The sequence below is a fragment of the Pholcus phalangioides genome, unplaced genomic scaffold (genome assembly GCF_987345545.1).
Source record: "Pholcus phalangioides strain wild (caught in Gottingen) unplaced genomic scaffold, Ppha-v1.0 ptg000003l_1, whole genome shotgun sequence".
NCBI classification, from domain to species: Eukaryota; Metazoa; Arthropoda; class Arachnida; order Araneae; family Pholcidae; genus Pholcus; species Pholcus phalangioides.
Genome location: NW_028301596.1, coordinates 19551883 through 19574857, shown reverse-complemented (window position 1 = coordinate 19574857; position 22975 = coordinate 19551883). Strand labels below are relative to the sequence as shown.

At 38.3% G+C, this 22975-nt stretch overlaps 1 protein-coding gene across 1 annotated transcript in view; it reads left to right on the top strand.

Moving 5' to 3' along the window:
• The window catches only part of LOC149088225 (putative G protein-coupled receptor CG31760), a 111591-nt gene that overhangs the window by 52452 nt on the left and 36164 nt on the right, over positions 1–22975 (top strand). The window contains exons 3-4 of the mRNA XM_089245581.1: positions 17020–17260; positions 21144–21348. Coding sequence (XP_089101707.1) covers positions 17102–17260; positions 21144–21348 — 364 coding nt within the window. The 5' untranslated portion in view covers positions 17020–17101. The remainder of the gene's footprint in view (positions 1–17019; positions 17261–21143; positions 21349–22975) is intronic.

The window sequence follows — 22975 nt, the reverse complement described above, 5'->3', positions numbered from 1 at the left end:
ATAATATAACAGGATTTTAGTACTGTATCATCGGCGAATGTGATTATTTTGTCATTTAAAGTGAGGTTACAAAAGTCATTGATGAATATTGTGAAAATTAAAGGTTCCAATGTTGTTCCTTGAGGAATGCACCTTTTTTGTTTTTATTGGACTACTGGCACTTTTCCCACATTTGACTATTTGAGTTCTATTAGTAAAGTATGTGTTGAAAAGATTATATGCGTTTCCTCTAATGCCGTATGTATATAGTTTGTCAAGCAAACTGCTATGACTAATACTGTCAAAACATTTGCGAATGTCGAGAAAAATTGCTGTTTGTTTAGATTTGTCCATGCTATCAACGATGTATTTACTAAATTCTCGAATAGAACAGTTTCTGCATTTTATTAGGAAGCCGTGTTGATTATTTGAGAAAAATTGATTAGCGTTTAAAAATGAGAATAGTCTGTCCCTCTGATGATGGTCTACAGGATTTTGGTAGCAGTCCTAAGGACCGCCACCGGTCTGTAATTATTTAAATCATTTTATCGCCTGTTTCATAGATAAGGGTTATTATCGCATTTTTGAGTGAGTCTGGAAAAATCACATTTTCCAAGCAATTATTAGCCAAGTTCAGAAGGTATTGTCCCCCCCCCCCCCAGCGTCAAAGGTGGAGTCGACTAATCTAATGTATATATGAATTTGAATGAATGACACATCATCATCGTGCCCCTCCCAGCAATAATGACCTTCCCCACCGGACTTCCAAGTCAATATTCACCTATGGTCTGAAGAACACCACGTATTTAAAAAGCTTTGCATTCATTGAAGCAGATGTAGAGACAGAATTATTAAAGTTATTTTTTTTTTTTTTATGATTTTTTTTTTTTATCTCTATAACATCGATGGGGGAAAAATATAGAAGTACGGTTATTTGGTAAATATTGTTCAGAGTGTTGAGTATTTGCGGCAACATTGAGATGAAATGGGAATTGAAATTATTGGAAAGAGTTACGGGGTCGAGGGTATCAGAGAGGATATTTGTTTTATTTTTATTTCCTAGGATAGAGTTGACAAATTTCCAACGTTGTGAGTTATATTTTGGCATTTAAAACTTTTTTTCTGAATAGTAGTTTTTTCTTGCAGTTTTAATTTTTGACTTTATCGTTAATGTTATATTTTTATATTCTATGCTTGCTCAAAGGTCGTAGTAAAATTTTTTTGTTTTAAAGTATAATTTTTGTTTGTTTTTGCATAATTCACGAATCTCATCATTAATCCAAGGCTTACCATAGGTCCTATGTCATGTGGCGTTGATGTACTTAGAATGGTTTTGAAGTATAGTATGGAGATTAGATAAAAATTTATCAAATGCTAGTCCAGAGTGAGAGCGATCAATTTTGAATTCATCGTTTTGGAGAAAGGATGACTGATCAGTGAAGCCAGTGATTATTTTCTTCATTAGATGATTTAATCCATTTGATTCATATATTTTTGAAGTATTAAATTGAAGTTTACAAATAGTTGGATAGTGATCAGTGATATCCGATTCAACTATAGATGAATAAGATTTAATAATGTCTGACGAGTCACGTAAGTAGATGCGATCAATGCAAGTTAGCGAACCAGGCCGAGTTATATCCATTATTAAATAGTTACATCCATATATTCGACTATCATCAGGTTCAGGATTAAGTATGTTGATATTGATGTCGCCCATCAGAATAACGTTTTTGAATTTAATGATACTTAGTTTTGCATCGAGTTCATCAAGAAAATCCGTCACAGGAAATGAGTGGGATCTATATGAACATAAAATGGTTAATTGATATATAGCAATCACTCTGCGGTTCCCAACTTCAAGGTGCGAATGCGAGCCGATCTCCCTGTTAAAAAGTCTCGCCTCAGAGAGCAACAGACCTACAACGTTACAATTATTCATTCATTTCACTTCACTTACTATGAGTTGAGAAAAAAACTCATAGTATAAAAAAATGATTGCAGGTGGCAGCACTACGCATAACAAGCATTACACAGAAACAAACTTCACGGAAAGTTCACTATACGTACACACACATTCCAACATGTACCAGTTCGTTAGAAGTTCCGCAGAGGAATATGGACGCGGTGCATGTCTGGTTTAGTAGTAATCACTTCTGCCGTTAACATTGTGAAAGATAACTTATTATAAATCAGAGATTTGTTTGTATATACTAATATGCCACCAGATCTATTATAGTTCCGGCAACATGAAAACAATCCAAAGCCTAATCTATAGTAGCGTGCAGTTTCTTCGTTACAAATCCATACTTCTGAGAGAATTATAACATTTATATTCTGCACAGATAGGTGCTTATGAATGACGTAAAATGATCGAAATTAGCCCTTACACTTCTGATATTCAAATGCAATGCAGTAAAATTAAAACGGTAGTTGGATAATTTGTAATTTTCATATATTTGACGGATAAGAATTTTTCTCGATCTATTAGAAAAATTAAATAGAAACATTAATTTAAGGAAGGGGAGGTGCATTGCACTGGTTTTTTTCAGAAATTAATTTGGGGCTTGGTCCTCCTCCCCCACGAAATTTATTGGGTGGGATCAAATTGCCTCAGATCCTAGTTTCCAGCGTCTATGTTGATGCTTAATATCACCTCTCTGAGTTGTTGATATTTCAAGGCAACACCCTGTGTAAATATTTTTTTCTCTCAAATTTCTTTTCTTCTCCATGGCCATGCTAAATATTTCATCACAAGCTATCGATGAAAAAAAAAATGGATTTGTGGCCTATTGGACCGTCTTACAGCAGCACATCGAACATTGGCCATGGATTTCCTGTCCATGAAAGGCCATCCATGTCATTGCGGGAGTAAAATCCCATTTAATCTCGTTATAAACTCAACTTTCCTATCCTTTCGAAAATTAACTCTTTTTCTATACTGCGCTTCCATTTATTTTTTTTCAAAATATACCTATGGATTAAGTGTAGGGGGCGTTACATCCTAAAATAAGATAGATGCGTAATCAACGTCGAGTTTGAAGTAAAAAAAAAAGAAGAGGGAAGACAAAAATTCCCCAGTTATGTTTAAAGCTGCTTAGTACATCCGAATATATGTCTTTCAATGATTCTCAAAATACATTTTTCAATGATTCTCAAAATACATTTTTCAATGATTCTCAAAATACATTTTTCAATGATTCTCAAAATACATTTTTCAATGATTCTCAAAATACATTTTTCAATGATTCTCAAAATACATTTTTCAATGATTCTCAAAATATTTCTTTCAATTATTCTAAAAATATTTATTTATTTTTCAGAAATATAATCAGTGTTGTTTAAAAATAATTAAAAAATATATATATTATCTTATTTCGAAATAATTTCTCATCAATTCTGAAATAATTTCTCTCATTAGTGAAGAAATGCTTCCTAAATTTTGAGAAATGTTTCCTAAATTTTGAGAAATGTTTCCTAAATTTTGAGAAATGTTTCCTAAATTTTGAGAAATGTTTCCTAAAATTTGAACTAATTATTTTCACCAATTCTAGCATGCATTTTTTTAATTGAGGGGGTTTTTTTTTGGCATTTCTATAAATTTTGTAACGATTTAGTAATGCCGGCGGGACACGGAAAACATTTTGAGGGCCACATGTAGCCCACGGGCTTATGCGTTGAAGACTCCTGATAAAGACTATTGAAGAAAAGTGATGAAACTGTAAAGTTCACGCCATATGTTTTTCCTAAAAATATTACTTTTCTTTTTGCGTTTTTTTATTATAAATTATATAATATAAAATGCATACACACGCATACCGATGCATATATACCATTTGATCCATTTATCGATCACTCCCGTGTCATCGCGGGAGGAAAATCCCATTTAAGCTCGTTATAAACTCAACTTTTCCCAACCTTTTCGTAAATTAAAACTCTTTTTCTACTACTGCCCATTTCTTTTTTTTCTTCAAAATATACCTATGGATTAACTGTAGGGGGCGTTACATCCTAAAATAAGATGGAAAAGTAATGAATGCCGAGTTTGAAGTAAAGAAAAAAAAAGAGAGAAAGGAGACAGAAAAATTGCCTAGTTATGTTCAAAGCTGCTCATTAAATCTCTCAGATTATTGTTGAGGCAGCAGTTATAATAGAAAATATAGGGGAGAAGGTATTCGCATATATAAATGTTCGTTTTGGAGCAGCTCTTCCTTTAACTTTTAGCTCAGATCTTTCTCCGCCCCCTCATTCTCGAGAAAACAATGGAAATGTGGGAAAGTGTGTGTCGGATAGTGGAGGGGGGAGCGGTAAGACATTAATAGTTGCTAGGCAACCGTGTCAAAAGCAGTCATCTCGACAGTATTCAAAGGATGAGGAATCGACGGAGATTCCCACAGGGAATCACAGGTCCCTGTCCACTTACCGATTCACCTCCAACATCCCGAATTACTGTTCCTTATGTACGTCGGTGGAAGGAAAACAAACCAAAAAAAAAATGTATCTAATGTTCTCAAATTCCATTAAAGAACTCCCCACATGTCTGGAGTGTAATTAAGTGTGGAAGGAAAAAATTTTAAGAAAGTTTAATTTTTTCTTATAAAAAAAACTCCGTAATTTAATGCTAATACATGTAAAGGTGATCAAACATCACGGATGAGATGTAGTGTTTTATGTAGTTTGTGCTTGTCTCTTTCAAGGAATCGTCACTTTCTCATACAGTCGACGTCGCTTATTAAAATCACGGATAATGCTTTCGTTCGGGGTATTGTTATCACTCCTGCAAACAACGGAACTGACCAATATCGTAACATGAGCAAAATTCGTTAAAATTTATTGGGACTTGGATAATGTTATCAATTTTTTTTTGTAAGTTAACGTTATCAGGCTTCAAGCCTATGTAGGAAGTAGAAGGTGTTCTCCCCCCCCCCCCCCCCGTTGACAAACATTTCAGTACTTGATAATAATCAGTAATATTCCCTGTGATCCACATGTATGTGTGAAACTGCTTTTGCAATGGCCTTGCCACAGTGAGGGGGGGGGGGAAGTCATTTCCTTCAGTTCTTGATTAGTTTCTTTCAGCTGATCATATTCAATTTTTTTTTCTCAGATTTCTTTTTCGGAGAGACTTTCTCAAGGGACCTATGAAACGTATTGTGTACATTAAAAAAAATTCGTGTGGTATACATTAGACAGTTCCATTCTAACTTCTCACAATGGCTGAATAATAAAAATGCAGGATTTTGGTTCCAGGAAAAAAAAAGTCCTGTTTTAGAATAGAAATGAAAAAAAATGGAACACGTGATTGAACATTTTGCAACCAAATGTGTGGGAAAAAAGAACATGGTTGTCCCGTTTCACTGATTCCGTTTACTATACGTCCCGTTCGACCAAAAAGGACGTATGGTCATCGTTCTTACAAACAGGGGTTTTCGTATATAGTTATCATTCGGTTATTGTTATCAGAAACCCCGAGCCCCGATGTGATCACATTAAGCAGCGTAGACTGTATTTGGAGGATGAGATACTGAAATTCGCCATATGAGGTCAGCTTGGAAAGGCTTAAGACAGGGGATTCACAACATTTTCAGTCCACGGACCAGAAATTTCTATATAAAGGGTGACCATGTGACCTGTATTTTGCGGGACTTTTGGTCGTCCCAACTTTTTCATAAAATGTCTCCCTTTTTTCCCCTTACTTTTTAAATCAAGAATGTGGAGATTATTTTCTTGATAAACACCTCTAGCAAATTTTTTAGTTGTGATTTGCAACTTTATTTGCCTTTGAAAAGTTTTTTTCAGCTGTAATTGGCAAATTTACTGAACTTTGACAATTTTTTGGCTGTAATTCACGAATTTATTTTGCTGTAATTGACTACATTAATTGCATTTGACAATTTATTGACTGTAATTGACAAATTTATTTTGCTGTAATTGACAAATTTATTTTGCTGTAATTGACAAATTTATTTTGCTGTAATTGACAAATTTATTTTGCTGTAATTGACAAATTTATTTTGCTGTAATTGACAAATTTATTTTGCTGTAATTGACTACATTAATTGCATTTGACAATTTATTGTGATAATTGACGATATCCCGTATGAATCTTGATTTCCCGTATTTTTATGAAGGAAATACTGTCAGCCTAGTATTTTATCGTGTTTTGCGTATTGAGATAATTGATACTTTTCTACCGAAACACATTTTATTTGAGTGTCAAATTTGGCCCACGGTCCGGAGGTTGTGCACCCCCTGGCTAAAGAACTTTCATCTTTTTTTTTTTTAATGGAATAAAAACGAGTGGTTAGGTATGAGAAGTGCATGGGGGAGGGGGATGCACCATCTATATGTGAAAATGTGCAACACACCATAAAGAAATATTCAAACATCGCGATAATGGTGAATCGAGGAAACTATCCCCGTCAGAGTAGCGCCAGAACACAAGGCGAGTCTTTCAGATACTGAGTCGTCAGGTATCTAGACAACATCAGGATCCCCGTGCGAGGGGAAAATTGGGATCTTCTCATACTGGGATACTGGTGTTGCTTGCTCAGCACCCAGGAGACCTAACACGTATTTTTATGGTGCCATTCAGAAGCGGATATTGGAGTATTGATGACTAAAATATCAACACTACTGGTTGACTCGCGACTTCGAGTCTCTTCGTTACTCCAGTATCCCCGCGACTATGAAATATTTCTTTACATTTGTGATGTGATTTGTCACATGGATGGCACACCCACTCTCACGCTTTTTTTCTCTGTATGAGTAAACTGCTCGTTCGTAGTTAGTTGGATCGTTTACCGCTCTTTAGTGTGAAGATTCTCTACTCATATATTTATACTACTTACGTTCAAGAAGTTCCAAGACTCCTTTTATCACGAAAGAATGAATACAGATAGAACCTGTTTATTTGGAATTTCCTTTGAAGTAACTACTCTGTCCATTTATGCACTTTCGCCATTCATAGGCGGAGATAGACTCGGAAGTCTGGGGGGGGGAGGCAAGATGATGATGATGACAATTCATATATACATATATACATTAGATCAGTCGACTCCACCTTTGACTCTGGGGGGTCAGAGTGCCCCCCCCCGTATCTCCGCCCATGTCACCATTGTTCATATAAAGATGTAAATGCGGATTGCGAGCCTTTTTTTTGTCACATCCACCAGTACTTTCGTCGCTGCTCGCGCTGCCCTTCTACAGAACCTGAGACTCGTGCCCTTTAAGCAAATTCTTTTCCCGAGGAGAAAGTAAAAAGTCACATGGGAAGAGATAAGGGGTATAAGCAGGCTATAGAAGTATTGGAATGTGATGTTTTGACAGATAATCTGGCACCATTAGGAAACCAGGGAACCGGCGCATTGTCGTGATGACCACGCTTTGCCTTTCCAAAGTTACTCGAGTCTCACTGAATCATGCAGACATTTAAGGACTCATCAATCTGGTAATTTATCCTTTCTTATATACGGAGGATGAGGTTTGAAAATCGTTACGTGTTAGATCAGCTTGAAAGGGCTTAAGAACTTGCAAATTTTTTAGGCCCTACTCACACGGGGATACTGAATATCAGAAAACTCGGTGCATTTCTATGGCACCATTCCGCTGAGGATATTGAGGCGTTGGTGATTAGAATACCTGAGCAACAGGTTGATCGGTAAATTTGCGTGCTAGTCTGCTCGTTACAGCGCCGGAGTAGCGTGGTGGTAAGATGCTCGGCTATCACAGTGAAAGTTGCCGTCAAGTCCCAGGTTCCAACCGAACGAACAATATAGGTAATAAAATATTTTTCCCAACGAGCTTGAGGCGATCCCCCCTTCCCCCGATAGATGACGCCTTCCTTTCCAACCCAACTCGTTAACGGCAGGGCAGTAAATTGTATGTAGCGATATGGTCGGAGTTGGTGTGTGGCGAAGTAGTTTCCTCGTTACTCCTGTGTCGCGGATCTGGAATAGTTCTTCATACTTGTAATGTGATTTCTCGCACATAAATGGCGCACACACTCTCCCACTTGTTTTCTATATGCGATTTATTTTTCCTAACTACAGTAGTTGGTCGGTTCGATTTTTCCTTGTGTCTTTTTACGCTAATAAATGGTCAAGTTTTTTTATATATGTCTTATCTATCTTCCCATTACGTAGTGCTGGCAAATATTCTGGCGATCGCAATAATTCTAGTCATTCTTTCATTAAATCTGAAAATATTTCTTTCAATAATAATGAAATTATTTCTAAAAGTCACTTGTGGAAATTATTTCTTTCACCAATTCTGAAATAGATATTTTTCATTGAAGTTTTTCTTCCTTTGTCAGTATTTCTATAAATACTGTAACAATGCTTTTCCGTTGGTAGGCCTTTTGCAAGAGTCAGACTCGACAGAAAGGGAATATGACTCGGCTCATTGTCGTCAAAGAGTCCTAAACTTCCAGCAGAGATTTTTCGTAAAATGTGAGAGAAAATGCCTTAGACATGTTAAAGCGAATGTTTTGTACTTCATCATCCAAAACGAAAAATGTTTCCGAATTTTTATAAGAAATACTCTCTCTCTCTCACATAATATACACACGGAGCCCATATACTGTATATACACTATTTGCCAATCAATCGATAAAATTTTCTCGTTCAGTATCAGAGAAGAAAAAAGGTTCGGATATTTTTTTTTGCCATCTTGTAGAAACAGAGCGGAAGAATGCAGAGAGCGAGCGAGTGAGAGTACGAGGATGTGCAGAGAGTATTTGGCGAGTGGGCGGTAACGGGAAACATCGCATCACAGGATAAACTAAATCTCCTCTTTCCGCTTCCTCGTAAAAATAAAAAGTACAGGAAATGGTGTCTCGTTCGTGCCCGTATTCAAATTCCCCCTCGAGAGCTGAAAATAATAATAATAATAAAAAAATATCTAAAAGGACACGTTGCCTCAAGTTATTTACCAGAGGAAGTGACGAAATGTATGCTTTTTTTCCTTGAAACAGCCGTGTATTCTTCTTGTAGATGTTAGAGAAATGTAAAAAGATCTATCTCTCAAGAATATCTTTTTTCTAAGATGTATCCCTTCATCCATTCGGAGATATTTCCACCGCATGAATCCGTGAGATTGATGGCCTACCGGCAGATATCTCAGAACTGAGAAGATTTGAAATAACTCAGAAATGGCGTGTTTGCAACAGACAGAAATTTAACTTATGATGATTAGCACTCGCAACCCGTGCTGTTAGAATGACTGAAGCGATAAGTCCCAAATGGTTTTATATAACGACCATATTCTGTGTTTTCCTTTATTTACGGGAAAAAAAAAATTCACCGACAAACAATTTACCTATGGAACACCGTAAAATTCACTGAAAAACAATTTACCGACGGAAAATCAAAAAATTACCGACAAACTCATTCGCTTGCTCATACGATCACTCAAATCACTTAAGCTCACTGATTTGCTCATTCGCTTGCTCATACGATCACTCAAATCACTTAAGCTCACTGATTTGCTCATTCGCTTGCTCATACGATCACTCAAATCACTTAAGCTCACTGATTTGCTCATTCGCTTGCTCATACGATCACTCAAATCACTTAAGCTCACTGATTTGCTCATTCGCTTGCTCATACGATCACTCAAATCACTTAAGCTCACTGATTTGCTCATTCGCTTGCTCATACGATCACTCAAATCACTTAAGCTCACTGATTTGCTCATTCGCTTGCTCATACGATCACTCAAATCACTTAAGCTCACTGATTTGCTCATTCAGTCTCTCTTATGCTCACTGACTTGATCATTCAGTCTCTCCTGTATTCACTTTGCTCATTCATCCACTTCTATGTGCTCTTCTATGTCACTTCTAGTTTGTTCAATCTTTTTCTCACTCACTTGCTCATTTTTATGCTCCCCTACGAGTTCTCCCCTGCTCAACTCAAAAACTTACACACTCTCTTTTGCGCATTTACTCACTTATTCACTCTTTGGGTTATACACATACGTGTTTCGATCACTCGCATGCTTGCGCACGCTCTAGGTCACACTTTTGGTCATTACAGGATTTCATGACTTCTTGGTCACTTTTTGGTCACTATTTTGGATATTCAACGACCAGGTCTTTGCTGTTTTAGTCACACTTTTGGTCACTCTCATGCTTACACATTCTTTAGGCCACTCTTTTGGTCTCTCCCGTGCTCACCTCTAGGTAATTTTAGGTCACTCTTTGAGCTGGTCCATCGCTCTTTAATTCACTCTTTCGATCATTCACATGCTTGCACACTGTTTTGGTTGGTCACATGCTTGCACATGCTCTAAGCCACTCTTTTGGTCATTCACATGCTTGCATACTTCCTAGGTCACTCTCTTGGTCGTTAACATGCTTTCACACTGATTTGGTAACTCACATGCTTGGAAATTCTCTAGATCTTTCTTCTGGTCACTCACATGCTTGCAAACTCCGAAGGTCACTCGTTTGGTTAATGGTTCCTCACTCTCTATGCGGATGCGGGCTCATGGTTTTACCGCCTGTACCTGTAAAAAAGATTTTGCTGCCCTTCTCCCATTCCACTAATTTTCTCAACCACTCGTTCCTCAAGTTTGCCGCCTCTCCAAACTTTATAGCCCGCTAAACCCCCCACCCCACCTTCTAAATGCGTTTCCGTTCGGTAATACAGCGTAGGTAAAACCGATCGATTAACACATCTCTTTTAATGGTATATTCTTAGTTCCCATTAGTTACTATACACACATCAAATGGTTTTATCTTCTTGGTTTTTTTTTTTCTAATTAAAGAGCGAAATTCTCTTGGTTATCATCGCGGGGGTTTTCTTTTGCTCTCTCGATTTAAGGCTGTTAATTACGAGACTTTGAAACGTGTTGCCACTTTTACGTTTGATTCGAAACAATTTCCTCTTCAATCTAAGTTAGAAATAGAAGAGAAAAAAAATATTATCGAAAACATTTAAGAGACGAAGGAACTATAGAGAAAGGATAGGAAAATAAAACATTTCTTTAAAACTTAACACCATTTTTCTTTTCAGGGAAGATTGATAGTTCTCTCATATAATGTCATCAGATTTATTTTTCCCCGCTTCCTTTAATCAAGTTCTTTCTGGAATCTTCTTTTCCTAATTTGTTTTGTGTTCCTCGCATCCAGGTTTTTTTTCCTCTACGCGTCTTTCTTAAATGTCGGCAGAAGAAAGAAAAATAATTTAAAATACAAAAAAAAGTCAGGATTAATGCTCTTAAAAACAAAGTAACATTATCAGAGGGGAAAAAAAAATCTCTTAAAAAATCGTTAAGTTTCGATGTTTGAGGTGCTCCTAATCTGGGGCTCGTATAATAAGCTTAAGCTGTTTATCCCTATTAGATTGTGAATTTATCTGCTTAAATTTACTGATACATTCCCGTGGAGTTTCATTTCATTGATCAAATTAATTTATATTGAATATCAAGTTGAAAGAAATTCGCATAGAAATCAAATGTGTTCAGATATTTTGGTTCTGACTTATGTGTATGAGGGACTGTTATAATTTTGTTGAGTTTACACTCAGAGGATTCTTATGGATCCTACCGGGGACGCAACGTGTCGGGGGTGAAATGTTGGAGACGAAATTTCCGTGAACCACCACCCGGGTTCCGGAAATTTAGCCTCCGACGTTTCTCCCCAGGTACTTTTTGTTTCCGGTACATTACGCCCCAGGAATTTCGCCCCCCCCCCTGACATTCTGACATTTCACCTAACTTGACCGAATGAGTGACAGAGTAAGTGACCAAGTGCATAACCGTACGAGTAAGTGACTGTGACTAACTGTATGGTTGAGTGAATGACCATATGAATGATCAAGTGAGCGAGTGTGCGAGCGACAGTAATAGTGATCGAGGTGGCCGTATGGGTGATCAATATCACTCACCCATTCGATTGTTCAATCATACCAGCGGTTCTCCCCCTTTTTTGTCTCGCGGAGTCCTTTTCAGTACATAATTTTTATATCGGAGCCCTGTTTGACTCGAGGAGCCCTTTTTGTATATAATTTTTATGGCGGAACCCTGTAGGCCTCTGTTTTTTCATTTATATATCAAATTTACTTATTTATTTTATTTTCTTTGAGTCGCCGCGGCGCCCCTGGGAAGTGCACACGTAGCCCCAAGGGCTCCGCGGAGCACCGGTTGAGAACCGCTGAATCATACAGTCACTCATCCATTCTCTTGATGACTCATACAGTCACTTACTGGATTATTCACCCCCCCCCCCTTCCCCACTTTCTCGTTAGTCATACAGTCAGGGAAGATGAAATGCCAGGGGCGAAATGTCGGAGGCGAAATTTCCGTAAACCGTACCACGTTTATTAAAAATGTATTTAGGAAGCTTTCCTATCATCAGTGTAAAATATTACCGAAAGATGGCGTCACTGTCAAAAAAATTTGGGCAGCATATTTCTAACACAGGTCTTGAACACATTTAGGATGTTCTTTTCTTAGGACAAAATTGTCGCGAATCCTAGAGTAGGGGCCCTAGGCTGGGATCTTTTGCGCCCCCCCCCCCCGACCACACTTTCACGGGCCCCTTAATGATGAATTTATAGCGTGAAAAACTTAAAAAATAGTCGACCCGGGCCCCAGGGCTGGAGCCTTGTCAGCCCATGCTATTACCAGTGAATCTCACTGATAGAGGGCACCGCTTAGTGCACGGATCTTTCACCTTTCAGAAAATGCGGGCGAAATAACTTTCCATGAAGCCCGCGGGCCACCAGACTAGTCATGTTGTGATATTCATAATTTTAAGGTAGGATCCATTCACAAGAATTTAATGTAATTTGCATTGGTGTCATAACACACATTGGCCAAACACAGCTCGGATTAAAACCAATTGCCTTATATAATTGAAGATTTTTAACTGTACTGAAATTCCCTCCATTTTATCAATTCTGCAATTAATTTTTGATCAATTATTTCGTTTACTAATTCTTATACAAATACAAATACAAATACAACGCCACAACAGGCAAAATGCCCAACGAGGTGGCTGATAAAATTACTTTAGATAATTCTCATATTATTTCTTTCATTGATTCCGTGAAATTATTTCTTCCAATATACTGTGGCGTCTTAACACATGGGCCCACCCGGCACGGCCCGGGGGGCCTCAAAAAAACGAGAAGAAGTTGAATTTTTCGGGAATTTTCCAGGTAGGACCTCAGAAAAATCACTTGGCCCTGGGGCCATTGATGCTCTCTTAAGACGGCCCGGCCAATATATACTGTATCTCGAAAATATTTGTTTCAATCCTTCTGAAATTATTTATATCACTAATTCTAAAATTATTTGTATCAGTAGTTCTGAAATTATTTGTACTTCCAGTAATTCCGGTTGCATTTTTCAAGTTTTATAAAAGAACTTTTATGAAACTCTCATAGCGTAATGCCGTCTTTTAAGAGACGTCCAGCAATAACATAACAAAAAGCCTTTTTTTTTTGTATTTTTACCGTATCTGCAACACCAAAGCAAAGTGTAACCATTTTCCTTCCATTTAGAAAGTCGGTGCTTCCTTTTGCAACCCATCAACACACCCACAATTCCCGGCACTAGTAATTACTTCATCTAATGAAATTAAGGGGCGCGTTGCATCAGGAAAAATAATTAGGTTGCGCCTTCGGAACGGGGGTGTGCGATAGAAATACTTTGGGCTTTTAGTGCATAGTTCAGCCTCCTTCTAACGTTCTATAGCGATCGCGTGAAATCGAATTCGGTCGAGAAGAAATGCTCGGAGAGGAACCAATCCCAGGAGAGGAAAATTGATAGCATTTTAGCATTTTTACGTAATAATGAATGAATCGAATGAATCCAAAGACGAGAAAGGAAAGCGTCGAAAATTTTATAGTAACCTCCTTCAAAGAAGTGGAAATTCGTCGCTTCTCGGTAATAACAAGCTAATGTGATTTTTCAGGACGCGGATACGGCCATTTTTAACGGAAATTCTTTTTATCACCACACTTTTATGTAGATCTTCCAAGCTGTGTAAAAAAATGCTTTTAAAAATAAATTAATGCTGTTTCTTTTTCTAGAATAAGTTTTCTTTTTTTGCGTCGTGATTTTTATTCGATTTCTTCTCAGTGAACAACTAACGAAAAAGTGGGAACTCTCTTTAGACGCTTCTTAATGGGATGTACATTACCTGGAAGAGTAAAAAATAATGGAGGATCTAGAGCAGGAGTTCTTAACCTACTATAGGTGGCAAACCTTTATCTTTATCTGAAACCGACTATAGCTCAGGCCTACCACAATGAAGTGATTTTCTGCCCTTTACCCAATTGGGTGAGCTATAGCGGAAAAATGAGTATAGGTGGCAAACCAAACTCGGGTCTCAGGAGGCTTCCTAGACCAGTGGTTTGAAAACCCACGGTCCGGTAAATCTCTTTTGCTTAAGTAAAAGGCCCGGTCATACACACGGCTAACGAGAAAATGATGGGAAAATTAGACTGCGAATCACTCACGGCCTGGTGTGGCTAGTATTAGGGCCCGGTACTAGGTCGCGGCCCGGTGGTTGAGAAGCACTGTCCTAGACGGTTCAAACAAATACACTCACAAACAAGAATTTTTGAGCTATGCGTCACGACCCAAACTTGCTTCGCAGAGGCTTCCTAGACAACTCGAACAAATCCTTTTTTACAGTTCTGTTATAGATGCACTCATTGCGTACCTGGTTTCACTAATTGCAAAAAAAACGAACAGACCCATCGGTCACGAAGCTGGTCTGGTTGTTGATTTTCGGTTGCGGCAGAAAATGGTTTAGAACATAGAGTTATAATAATAAGTAATGTGTATATCTTTCATAAGCGTACACAAAATTTTCTCGAGGGGGGGTTCATATTTTTTCCCTTCTGAGGGGGTTACGTTTTTTCCTGCAAAATAACACTATAATTTGAGCTCAGGGAAGGGTGGCCTAGAACCCCAAAACACCCTCTTTGCGTACGCAAATGATATCTTTAGTCTATGGTTTAGAACCCCTGATCTAGAGAAAACATGAGATAGAAAAGGAAAAACAGACGCTTTCGAAAATTTTGTTGACGCTAAATAGCGAAATCTTTCTAATTTTGAACTCGCTGTAAACGAATGTTTCTCGTATCTTTGGCATTAGTTCTTTCACAAAAGATCATCTGCAAATCACTCGTAATAAAAACATTCGCGTGATATCGGACTTAAACCGAACCGTAAGAGAAACAAAGATGCATTTTTGAGAGGTTTTAGGAAAAAAAAATTAAAGTCGTTTAATATCTATACAGGGCAAGGCTTGAGCAGTCGCGAAGGGTACGGCAGCACCGGGCCACTAAGGTTCAAGGGCCGCAAAACGAAACAAAAAATACTTTGATCACATTTTGACTTTAACTTCTTGACAGTGTGATTAAAAGTCTGAAAACTTGAAAGTCGGTCCAAAACAGGGAATCCTCTGATGTTAAGACACTGAACCCTTTGGCCTGAAGTTTTATAGGCAGCCACACCCCCTTCACAAGCGAAGAGGGGGAGAATGCTTCGGTTAGATCTGATCCATGGCCGTATAATACTATATAGCCCTGGATCTGATCTCCTAGATAATGAACTTGAACGGGTGTTACATTCTTTCTTCGACCCATTGGCCTTCAACCTTAGATACAGAGCCTTCACAAGACGCTTTAAACCTCAGACAAGGCCACATTTGACATTTGAATATAGCCCGTAGGTTACTATACTAATCATATGTTGTTAAAGAGTTCTACGGGCCATGTGTCGAAGTCCCCTGCTGTAACCACTTATTCAAAATTACACGGAGATAGGCAAATTTAATGCTTGCCCCAGTTGACAGAGTATCTAATTGCAGCCCTGGGTAGATAATCTTTTTTTTAAGCCGTGACAGCTCTTCCCTATGGTTTCTTGTATACTAATGTTGTAGAGAACATGTCCTGGGAGCAAAAACATTTGCAATTTTTTTACTTGGCAGTTGGCACAATTGTCTAAATACATTGTCGAATGATTTTTTTATCCCATGAAATAGTAGTTTTGATAGTTAATTTGGCGTGCGCCAGGGTGCCAATGGATACTGGAAAAATGGGAAAACCTGTTTTTTAGAGGTCCCTGAATCTATACTACCAACTAATGATTTTCCCTCCGCATATCAGTAGTAAATACAGTGTCGTCAAAGATTAACTCTTACTCCTCTTAGGGCTGAGGAGTGCGTTGCCGATTAAAAAGCCACAGTTTAGAACCATTGATATAATGTTATACGGATGACTGATGATACCATGTATACGAGTATGAGGAAACAACTGAAAATATTATTGTCGTCTGGTAAAGATAAGACTACGAGACTACTTCTCAAGCAGGTTCAATACCATCCGCGTGACGATACATTCTCTACACGGGAAACCATTTGGAGCCTCATCGGGATATAATTCCCGTTTAAGGTCGTCGCTTCCCTCGGGAACCGAACCAAAGAAAACAAAACATTAAGAAAATAAATAAGGTGTATTTCCGGATATATACAGAGACAAACAGAAAATTGTGTTGAGGTTTGTGTAAATATCTTTGTTTATACGCAGTATATTTATTTTTAGGTTTTCACAAGCGCATTTATTTATGGGAAAGATCCAAATATATATAAACACAGTACATATATTCATTCAACAAGTTGGTTCCACATGGCGCTGATTCGGCCGAGGGGACCCATAAACAAAAAAAGGGCCAAAATGGCGCCGTCATGAAATCCCAAAAGGCGCCCTCACGTCCAGACGCTCAATCAATGATCTCAAAAAAGAAATTTTTCCACAAAAAAAGTTTACTTATCTTTATTTTATTTTTCGATATCACAAAGTGAATGAATGCAACAAGTCAACGAGTTATTTTGTAGATGGACTCGTAAATATTGGATTGGCTCTCGTTTTATTTCTTCGAAAGGAGCTTCTCCCGTTTCTGTTTTTACGGCCTTGTACGTATCTTATATCTTAGTCTTATTATTATGTACACACAATGATTTTTATAGTGCTTAAGAATGTAAAATGTTTATTGTCGGCTTCTATTCGATTTCTCTAGGCATCAGATGTGATCTAACCGAGGTAAAAGAAGCTAAGGAAAGGAGAGGTAACGAGCGAAAGCGCGGGGCCACATTGGTGTAATGCCAGGCGGCACCGTGCCTCGAGATGTGAGGTCTTTGGTGTTGGCGATGGTGATGGCGACCATCATGCTCATGGATTTGTGCTTCCAAGAAACGCACGCGTGTATCCAGTGCAAGTACAAACCCAAGAATAGGGCCATTGCGGAGAGACTCACCGAGGTGTGCTGCTTGAAATTGTTTCTTATTAATTAATGGATGTCCACTAAATTCGTGAATACTTTAAAAATTCATAAAAACTAAAGGAAATGGTATTTTGAATCAAGTTTGCGAAAAGTTATTCTCACGAAGGGGTTTTTTTTTGATATAGAAAAAAAAACTAGTTCAAATATTTGTCGATAGAGGACACTGCACGGAAATATGCAAATCAATCCTATAAAATGCAGGGCGTACGAATAGCGGCTCATTTTTCAATTTCCCTGTTGCTGGCTGGTTTTCATTGAGATGTTGACATTGGTGGATTATTTGCACTATTAATAAATTTCTTTTACCTCAGCCACGAATCGCCGCCGGCCGAAGCTTTACGAAAGGTTCGGACACAGAAGATATAGAAGAAAGGTTCAGGTCCAACCACCGATGATTTAATTTCGTTCAGTGTCTTCTATCGACTAAAATTTGAACAAATTTATTTCCTGCACCAAAATGAAAAAAAAATCCCCCTTTTCCTGAGAATTTTTTCACAAACCGCATCCGAATCACCAATTCCCTCAAATATTTTTTTATAAATTTTCCAACTATTTACGAATTTGTGGGTACCTTGAATATTAAATTAATTATCATTAAAGTATTGACAGTTTCATATTTTGTAACGCCTAAAACTGTGTGCTAACATGTTCATAACTAGCATGAGCAGTCTGTAAGTCGCCAGGCAGCCCCTTTGGGCTAGGCAGCGACGAGAGAAATTAAATTCTGTCTGTAACTGTGTGCTAACATGTTTTTCTAAAGCATTCTTATATCAGGCCCGTCATTTAGGGGGGCAGTGGAGGTGGTTTTTGAGAATACACTAAAAATGGTATATACATACATTGAGTTCATGTGCCCGTTGGTGGCCTTTCGGTGCTTAGTACTCCGGATGTTGCATCGCTCTTCCACCATGGCCCAAACCCTCTGGGTGACCAGCTTATATCCCCTATGGGGAAACAGATCGGTTTCGGGGTGCTTTCTTCAGCACCTAGAGTGCTTAATGCTCGTGACCGATTTCGTGCTCGCCAGCACTTGACTAAATGTTCCAATTAAATACCTTGTACAAATTGCGTTCAAGGATTTAAATCATCCTTATTTCATGCATTCGTATGTTGAACTTGCCGTAAGGGTTGCTCTACTTTTGGCAGTGCTCACGGCCGGGGAAAGGTCGAAGACCCCCTGATCTCGTGTTGCCATCTACAGGCGAATGTAGCACGAAGCCATAGCGTTTGTGCAGATTTAGTGTACAAGGAAAAACAACAAGACTGAATTTATATAATGAAAAATAGGCTGACCAGATTCATTTTTGACCCCGAGTCGGTGATATTTTGCTTTGGTTACACTTTATTAATAGCTGTCATTTGGCGATAATCGGCTACATTTCTTGCTTTACTTCCCATGACAATGTCAGTCGTAAGTGTTCATACTTTGAGCGTTGAAAATCTGGTAACATTATTCTTTACGGTATCTCTTCGTTCAGACAGACCGGCGGGCCATGTTCTGATTAGGAGGAGGGAGTAACGTTATTCTGGAGCAACGAATGCAATCTTTTTCCAGTCTCGAGCACTGCCGAAAACCTGGTTTCATTAACGAGTTGCTTCAGAGCACCACGGTGCTCACTCAATCAAACAAGAGAACTGGATGCTCATCCCGGAATTCTTACTCACGAGATAGTGATCGATCAAATAGCACGCAGCAAAGATTAGCATTATGCCGATTGAAGTCATGCTATGCTAAGAGAGTCGAATGGGTGCTCTCCATCTGATAGGTGCAGAGGATGCACATGAGTCGGAAAAAGAATATGGACCTTTTTTTGGTGTACACACCAAATTATAGCTCCCAAGATGGCACACAACTCGTATTTTTTCACCTAATTGTCAAGTTCTACTCGAATGGGAACCTAATCTCGCTAACACGAATTTAAGCTCTGAGAGCACCACGGTGCTCATGGAGCTCGTGATATAGTCAGTAGCTGTTAAATATGTGCAAGGCGTCTCATAAATTCGTAGATGGTAAAAATTCATAAAATTTGAAAGAATTTGTATATTTGGATGCGGTTTACAAAAAAAAGTTATTTTCACACGAAAACAGGGAACGAAGGTTTCTCTTGGAATGAAAAAAAAAAAATTTTTTATTCAAATTTTTGTCGAAAGATGGAGCTGCGTGAAAGCAAACCACTGGAAATATGCAAATCAGAGTCGTATAAAATTCCGGGCGTACGATTAACCGCTCATTTTTGAATTTTCCTGTTACTGGCACTTACAAAAGGTTTTCACTGTGATGTTAACATTGGTGGATAAACCACTATTGGCGAAGTTGTTTTACCTCAGCCGCAAATCGCCAGCTGAAGATCTATGGGCAATTCGGAGATGGAAGAAAGGTTCAGGTCCAATCACTTCTGCTTTTCTTAGCGTCCTCTATTGACAAAATTTTGAACTCAATTGTTTTTTTTAATCAAAAAAATACCCCTCCTTGACGATAATGTTTTTGCAAACACCATTTCTAGGATACTCTGTACTTATAAATAGAAAAAATATTCAAAAAATTGTATTTTTCAAAAAATATGTCATTTTAAATGACGTGGCATTTCATTCAGCTCGTAAGGAGCAGCTTTCATCAGGGAAGCTTACGGAGTCCTTAAGGACTCGGTACGCCCTCTGAGAAAATGCATCTTTCTCAATGAGTTAGTAACATGGCGTACGGCTGAACTTCACAGCTGGAAATAAGCTGCAATCATTATAGCCAGTGGCAAGTAGGGGGTCATTCAAGTATTACGTCAGCATCGATGAGGGTTTCCGATTTGCTTACTTTTGATGACAAGAGGGTGGGGAGGGTTTGGATGATGCTTACGTCATAACCACCCTTTATAAAGATATGAAATATCCTTAATGGAATCGTGCTCGGTGCTCCAAAAACGAGAAAATCTTTCGCTAGTTTGTGGGCACCTGAACAAACATTCTCCCTAATGATAAATCCCTTACAGAGCCCTGTCAGCGATCTCTAAATGTTTCACGGATCCTTCAAGTGCTCAGGAAATGTGTCCGGGCTGCTTAAGTGCTACGGAACTATGCAACGCATCACTCAAGTGATCCGTAATTATTACACAGATCACTTAAATAATCTGGGAATGTTCCGCGGGTAACTCGAGTGATGTAGAACCACACTGGGGGGTCGCTTAAGTGCTCTAAAATTGTGTCCCATGTCACTCAAGGGATCTCTAAATGTGCCACGGATCGTTTAAGTGGTCTGGAACTGTGTCGCGGGTTGCTTAAGTGATCTTTGAATGTGCCACGGGCCACTTAAATCCTCTGGAATTGTGCCACGGGTGATTTAAGCGATCTGTAAATGCGCCGCTTAGTTCATTTTTACAAAATTGGGTTTGAGGGGGCAAGCCACATCATATATCCTTCAAGGCCACATTTGGTCCGCGGGTCAGGGGTATAACATATGTGGCTTAAAGGGTGGGTCGCAATCAATTTCTTAATGAGAAATTTTGAGTTCTTACCCTTCAAATAGCACAGAAATCGATTATAATAACATATATAAAGGTATTTTCTTTCGAAATTTTAATTTTTTTTTTAAATTTTTACGTTAAAAAAATATTTATTTTTCGTCTGGGGGGAGGCGCGCGAGCCCCCCCCCCCATGCGCCCCTCCCCTCCTGCGTATGTTTCTACCCCCACCAATATGCGTTAGGAGGGGGGGGGGTAGTGCTGACGAAATTTTGCTGACAAGGGGAAGAGGGGGTCAAAAATGGCTGAAAATTTGCTGACGTAATACTTGAACGGCCCCTAAATGACAATAAATAACCTTGCTTTTAATATAATACTTTAAATTACCTTTTTTTTTTCAAATTCCATTAGAGACCAAAATGGCGAGGCGAGAAGCCATCGTACGACGAGTTGCTGGATTACATCGACAAACTCAGCGGCCTGCAGCAATGCCCGGCTCCTGGTCACTTCGAAGGAGTCGACGTACCTTTGCCGACGGAGTACTTCAACCTGGTGCGACAGAAGACCGAACTTGTCGCCCGGATCCTTGGCGATTATTATCCCAGGGGAGATGAAAGTAAGCTATATTTTCAACAAGAGCGAGTGAAGACAAGCAAGTCGTTTCGTCTCCTTGCTTATCGTCACCTGCACCGATGATATTCACCTCAGTAGTCAAACGAAACGTCTGCTGTGACAAAAAGGCTCGAACACCGCATAACGGTCTGAAAAAAAGTATGAATGCTGTTATCCAACACATTATAGAAATTAATTCAAAATACTTGCAGTCAAATTAAACTGCCGAGACGTTGTTTCTCGATTCTCGGAAAGCAGATGGCAGCACTTCTCACATCCCGTAACACTTATTGCTCAGAATCAAACTTCACATTAGGCACGAAGGACGTTTTGCAATGCACCAATTCATTAGAAATATTCTAGACCAGTGATTCCCGAAAACACTTCGATGCGAGACAGTTAGCGAGGGAGTGAGCGATTGAGTTATTGAGTCAGTGAGAGAGGGATTGAGTGAGTTTACTGAGTCAATAAGCGAGTAAGTCAATCCGTGAGTGAGCGAATTACTGAGTACGTGAGTGAGTGAGTGACTAGGTCACTTGCTTAATCACTTACTCACTGGGTCACTCACTTAATCACGAACTCCGTAGCTCGCTCGCTCACTCAATCACTCACTGACTCAGCAGGCGAATTTTCCGTAAACCGCAGAAGACTACTTGTGTTTAACTTCGTTATAACTCACTGAACGCCGGCCATGAAAACCTCGGACAATAATTCTAAAATTATTATTTTTTCAGCAATTATGAATTTTCATCAATTAAGAAATAATTTCTTTCACTAATTTCAAAACTATTTCTTGATTTCAAAAAGTACGGTATTTTAATAATTATCGAATTATTTTTTTTTATCAATTATCGAATTATTTTTTTTATCAATTATGAATTATTTTTTTCAACAATCATGAAATGAAATTGATCAGAAATTTCTTTCAAAAATTCTAAATATTTCAACAATTCTGTAATTTATACAAAAATTGCCACGTTTTTAAGACAAATAAATTCAATTGGTCGAATGGTCGACGCGTTTCGGCTCTTCAATGGAGAGCCGTCATCAGGACCTCGTGGTCAGAACTCACACGAATGAAGAGTGATGTTTACGTCTGGTCGTCCGTTGGCTCTCCATTGAAGAGCCGAAACGCGTCGACCATTCGACCAGTGTAATTTATTTGTCTTAAAAACGTGGCAATTTTTGTATAAATTAAAACCAGGCAAAGTTACTCATTTTTTTGTGATAATTCTGTAATTATTTCTTTCAATAATTCTGTAATCATTTCTTTCAATAATTCTGTAATTATTTTTTCATCAATTATGAATTTTTATCTAAAATAATTTCTTTCACTTATATATAAAGAAATGATTTCTTCTAATAATTTTAAAAACATTTCATTCACTTATATGCTGAAGTTAAATAATTATGAAATAGTTTCTTTCAACAAGTCTGGAATTATTTCTTTCAATAATTCCGAAATTGTTTTTGTTTCTTCTGCGAATTTTGCAATTACCGTATAAACAAGGTATTACTTAATTAGCCCTTGTCACCTTTTATTGACGAACATTCGATCCTAGAGGCATACTTACTTCCAATTAGAAAAAGTATCCAAATGACGTCTAGAACACAGATCATGTTATGCGAGG